The sequence below is a fragment of the Gavialis gangeticus genome, unplaced genomic scaffold (genome assembly GCF_001723915.1).
Source record: "Gavialis gangeticus isolate Ggan-Ray unplaced genomic scaffold, GavGan_comp1, whole genome shotgun sequence".
Lineage (NCBI taxonomy): Eukaryota > Metazoa > Chordata > Crocodylia > Gavialidae > Gavialis > Gavialis gangeticus.
In genome coordinates this window covers 171,566,570-171,572,569 of record NW_017729032.1, presented here as the reverse complement: position 1 = coordinate 171,572,569, position 6,000 = coordinate 171,566,570, and the positions used below count along the sequence as shown (strand labels likewise).

The following is a 6,000-nucleotide window of genomic DNA, read 5'->3' as shown; positions in this document are numbered from 1 at the left end:
AAAATTTTCTGATCGATCCCTGTTGTCTACACCAAGACAGTGTGGGAGACTGTGTATTGGATGGCATCTTTAACCAAACTATGGTGGTAGTTGAGAATGCCATTGGGTGTTTGTGTGTCGCTTTGGTAACTCCAGTAACTTGGAATGACGGGAACGTCTCCCAAGCTCCCATCAGAGAATGTCGCTGTAATGCCACTGCTGTAGAAAAAGTGGGGGGCACATCTATGGGCAGCCCATTTATTCCCGCTCCTTAGCCTTGGCAAGGGTTTTTCTGGTGAATTGGACAATGTCATTAGGCCCTTCATGGGAAGCTGTCTATCAACAATTGGGGGAATTGAAAAAGATGATTGGTACATAATGCCAGCGCTTTGAGTAAAGAGAAACAAGCGAGCCTGCACATAATACACCAAAAGGGTAAGCTCCTGAAACTGACAGCAGAATTGGAGTCAGTGTCTGGACACCATTGGTACGACATCTTTCCGGGATATAGTCTCACATGGACGGGGTTGATGAATTTTATGCTACACCCTATAGTTATTGTGTTATTATGCATCGTTATCCTATGCTTTTTAATGTGTATGCTTACCTGCTATGCTCGAAGGTTGTATTGGCAAATGAAGGGTCTGACAGACTATGTCGACAGTTATGTCATCCTACGAAATTTTGATTGGCATGAGTACGTGCAGATGCAACTAGTCAGGGAGGGATTGTGAGGTCCATCCCAAAGAGGCTTCTGGGAGGAGGCGGGAACTGCACTTAAGTAATACAACAGTTCTGGAAAAGTACCCGAACTAACAGCTCAGAAAAGAGGAACTGTGGCACTGCCTAAGTATCTCTGCCTGTCACTCAGAAAAAGGAGGAACTACGAGGGGGTCCAAGGTGACCTCCCTAGTTTTGCAGCATACGATGAGGCTTGCTCTAATCCATAAAAGGTGATAAGGCTAAAAGCTTTGTGTGATTGGAGGAACACATGGGGATGGGGGGCAGAAAGGTATAAAGTTCATAAGAACAAAGACTTGGGCGGAACTACTTTGGGGAGGACAAGGCTGAGGACCCCATAAAGGAGGTAGTCTCACCACCCTGGACGCAGGGTGGGGTTCCCGAGATCCATCAGGTAATAGCTCAGGGGTAGGGTGGGGAGTGCCTTTCCGCCAGCCTAATGCACTTGCAAATTTAAAGCTTTGATTATACATTGATTTAGTGAAATTCGAATTGATTATCATCCAATAAAGAATTATAACTGGGTTTTACCTTGATGTGTGACTTGTGGGTTACTCACCTTCTCCCTTGGGAAGGGAGGGAGCCCCTAACAAATCTAATTACAATTGGGTTAAAATTACACCTGTGAGCAGAGTCATCCCAATGCCTGAAGAAGCTTGTTTGTGTCTGAAAGCTTACAAAGAAGTTTTTTCCAACTTTTTAGTTGGTCTAACAAAAGATATCACATTTACCCAAAAACCCTTGACTGCCTATGGTCTTAGACCAACATAGCTACAACCAACAACCTTGCAACCTAATTGCAATATTTTCCTGAGTTTAGCTCCATCAATTTAACTGTTTAAGGTAAAGGGTGTTAAACTGTAGCCATGCTGTGGAAAAGGGTGAATTTATCTAATAAATGATACAACTTACTCTCAACCTCTTTTCTTAGCCTAGATGTACCACAACTAAAGCTAGCAGAGGACTTTTTGCAGCAACTTTCAAGGATTCAGGATTAATTTTCATTCTACTTTGGAATAAAAGAGATCTTTCTAAGTACTTTTATAAAAATAGGAATGAGTACAAAAATACCTCTGTATGAGTGCATCCAGATGAGAAAGCACATGTATTTCCCTGGGGACAAATAGCAGTGGCACATAGTTGTGATGCTGCTACTTGTTCCTGGGGAACACTTGTGCACACACCCCCTGGTGTGCAGCAGTTGTCCCAGGTGGTGCAGGGGAAGCTGGCGCCAGGACCTGGGCTGGCCCCAACAGCTTTACCTGAGGTCCTGGGGGCTTCACAGGACTCTAGCAGCAGCCAGGATTTGGGTGGCCCCGCTCTGCTGCCACAAGCATCCTCCTTCCTGTTCCACCTTTTTTCAGGCACAGGTTTTCTTGACTTGGTGTCAACCCCCCTGCCTCCACTGTGCTGCAAATTAGTAGCATGGCAAACACCTACGTGTGCATTACATGTGGTTTATAGCCCCCCCATGGGTGACTGCTGCCTCCTGAGTCGGGGGGGGGGGGCACCAGATCACCAACGGGGGGCAGGGGAGAGGGTCCCCCAGTGGCCGATCACTAAGCCAGTGGCAAAACCAGAAGTCCACTTCTGGTTTCATGGCTGGTGCTTCCAGGGGGTGCACAGCTGATCTCAGGGGGTGTACGTGCACCCACTTTGCATTGCCATTGGGCACCACAGATAGGTTTGCAGTGCTATAAACTGCAAATGCATGCTCATCTAGATACATCCTATGGCTGCGTCCACACGTGCATGGACTGTTTCCCTGGAGACAAGAAGCAGAGGCACACCTTGTGCCACTGTTACTTGTCTCCAAGAAACGCCTGTGCCATACGCCCTCTAATGTGCAGCAGATTACCCCGAGTGGGATAGAAGAGGCTAGGGTCAGCAATTGCGCTGGCCCCAGCAGCCTTACTTAGGATCCTGGGGGCCTTCTGGGGCTGCAGCAGTGGCAATCCTGCCACTCAGAGCCTGGCTGGCAGCCGTAGCATGGATCTGGCTGACCAGCTCTGGTTTTGAGTGGCAAGCACTGTTTCTGCATGCGCTGCCTTGCTTTTTTTTGATGGGTTTTTTTGACCCTGGGATCTCCCAGGGTCAAAAAAAACCCTACCTGCACTGCTACCTTGCACTGTGCAGAACACCTGAATGTGCAGTGCATGGTGCCACAGATGGGTCTGTGGTGCCGCATACTGCACAGCTGCTTTCATCTGGATGTTGCCTTTGTGGCTAATTTTGCATGTTAAAGCAAAGTAGTCACACTAGCTTTTGCATGGACATTGAATCATTCTGTTACTGAGAGGGCTGATGCACGATCACACTGACATAATTGAAACATCATTAGAAAATGTTAGAGGCAGCTGTTTCAACTTGATAATGTGAGTGCAGCCTTCCAAACTGGAAGTCATACTAAACTGAGCAGAAGACAGGGCAACTAAGGAAATTAATGAATTTCCCATCCGAGTTTGAGCAGGTTGTTAAATATGTAACGTCTGCCTGCTTTGGGAGCAGATCTGAAATTTAGTCAGAAACTCTGTTTTCCTTTCATGTACATCTAAAGAGATAACTCTCAGTCTACAATGAATCTAGTGTATTACAGAGCTATGTTTCACCAGTATACTACCAAATACTCTCCATCCTGCATCAAAATATCTATTCATAGAATTAAAGTAACCAAGGTCAAGAATAAAAGAACACATGATTCAGGGTTTGAGAGTCAAAACCATTCCTCAAGGACAAGGCACATTCACTCAGCTTGTTTTCAGAACTAACATAGAAATCACATTACTCGTTAATAGCCTTTTTTCTAGGTCAGCACTCAGTGGGAGACTTTCCAAGTGAATTTTTCATTAAGCACTATAGATGCATGGATGCACAGCTGTCTTTTTTATCTCATCTGTCTTTAAACACTGGGGACTGCAGAAAGTTAGTGAAACATAAGCAGATGTCAGTTATAAAGCTGCAAGAAAGACATTTAGACACACCACTTTGGCTAATAGGCACAGACCTGCCAGGAGTCCTATCTTAAGCATCACCACCCATCCTGACCAGGCATCCAACAAGCTCTTGATGAACTCCCATATGGATTCCTTACTTTTGCTTGTAATCTGAAAGATATACATATAGAGGCTAATTCAGACAAACTTAAATTTTGTTGCATCATGTTCATAAGGCAAGGCAGTTATTAAACAACTTCATCAGTATCCCCATAAAATCAATCAGGTTTTCTTTTTTTTTCTTTTTTTTGTCTCCAGTGCATTTGTTAGCTAGTGAAACAAAGTTGTTTAAGGTGAATTTGTCAGCCAAAACAATTACTCAGTTTAGCTCTGAACCTTTACATTCAGTAGGTTTTTTCCTCTCTTTTACTTCTGGTATTGATAGATGAAATTATGAATTCCAAAAGGTAAATTATTCCCACCTTTTTGTACGTCCAACTCAAAATATTTTTTAACAATGCTGGAAATATCATTTTTCTGCTTTAGGGATAAATATTACCAAGGCTTTTGTTGGTATGTTCATGTGTGTGCTTATTCCTACATCTCTTACTTTTCTATGTCTGTCGGTGTCACGGGACTTCTCTCTTAGCCAGTCAATGGTGTGGAAGTCTTCATAAGTCCCAACATCAGGGAAAGGTTCATCCAGAAAATCCATCAGATTGCCAGAACCATTCATGTCTCCTGTATTAACCATATTAGTATCTGTAGAAGGGAAAAGCAAAAACTGTAATAAGTCCTCATATCTTTTCCATGTTACTGAGCATATTTCCAGGAACCCTTTAAAACCTTCCCCTAAGCACTACATGATGAATACATGAGACAGGGTTTCTCTGACAATGGACACACACTACATGTGTACCAGTGTAAAAAAGAGAAACAGATGATGTGCCACCCTACACCTCTGTAACTTAATTAAGTCTGGTGTACAACAATCCTGGGAGAAATCAAGGAACAAAACATATATATGTTGTATGCCTGAAGCTTACCCCAGGGTGGCTGTTTTGCTCAAAAATACAAGCTTATTACCAGTTGCCCTGCCACCAAGTTGCAAAGCACTGTAAGAGTCACTATTGCAAGCAGTTGTACCAGGATAGCTTGTTGACTCTCCACTCTAGATCCCAGTATAATTTTTACTGAGTAAATATGGCGGGTGCCTAGGATGTTAGAGGCACTTTCATTTTTAAATGAGTTTACCATGCATGAAAAATAAGTTTTTAAAGCCAACTTCAACTGCTAAATGTACCATCCTATCTTTCCTTCTTCATGTCCTTGTGACACAGTATTTAGCAGAATTCACAGATTTGTTGGACTCTGACAGGCTGGGGCATAAAACATTTCTACTAAGGCCACAAACTTGCAATCTCTGGCCTATCAACCCTACACCTTAGTGCCCATGACACCCCAGCCCTCAACCACTCTATCTAAAAAAGTACATTAACATGACTAAAAAGATTATGAATTCCCAGCTCATTTAAACACATATACCCAGCCAAAACAGGATGGTTTCAGGATTCTGTTCTGATGGTGCCCATTGGCCAACATCTAAAAAAGCATCCATAGTCTTAGCAACTACATGACAGGACACTAGATAGTTGAAAGGCCAGACTGGAAAACAAATAGGGGGTAATACCTCCCTGCTCTTGCTAAATCCACTCACAAGGGGCAAAACAATGCACATAATGCATTGTGCAAATATTCATAACATGAAAATTACTATTTAGATCTGCATATTTCGAATGCCAATGAAATAGCTAACAATTTTGATATTTGTGGGGTGATCGAAGGGATTCAGATTACCCGAGCACTGAGGACATGATGTCTCCTTTGGAATGTTAGTTTTAAGGCCTCTGCAGCCTCCAGCAAACCTCACAGCATTAGTTTATACAGTCACATCTTAAAGCATTCTTTAAGGACTGGGGATCTTCTAAACTTAGATTTTATATCACAGGGTGTGGATATGCTGTTCACCTTATACAATGGGTTGTAAAGGCTATATCTTCTCCAAGTGTTTTACTCAGCAGCTAGTAGCAGAACCAGGACAGTTTTGCTCCTGCCTCTTTGGGAACACAATGAATTGCCTTCTATCTCACTGGAATAACTTTTTAAGTTGTTTCTGAGACCTTTGGAGATGAGCAGTAGCCAAATACCCCATTGATTTTCCAGAGAAAATTCAGAGAGGTCTCTCTGCCCCAGGATAGAGAGGATAGCCCTCAATTTCCAGAAGGCATTTAATGGAAAATACAGGGCTTGGAATTAGGCAGTGGGGTAGTCTTCCTACAGGCTTCTA

At 43.2% G+C, this 6,000-nt stretch overlaps 1 protein-coding gene across 1 annotated transcript in view; it reads right to left on the bottom strand.

Annotated features, from left to right (window-relative positions):
- Positions 1-6,000, bottom strand: part of CLCN4 (chloride voltage-gated channel 4) — a 60,745-nt gene that overhangs the window by 42,390 nt on the left and 12,355 nt on the right. Inside the window, exons 2-3 of the mRNA XM_019525538.1 lie at positions 4,264-4,415; positions 3,725-3,824 (exon numbers count right to left, since the gene is read on the bottom strand). Coding sequence (XP_019381083.1) covers positions 3,725-3,824; positions 4,264-4,407 — 244 coding nt within the window. The 5' untranslated portion in view covers positions 4,408-4,415. The remainder of the gene's footprint in view (positions 1-3,724; positions 3,825-4,263; positions 4,416-6,000) is intronic.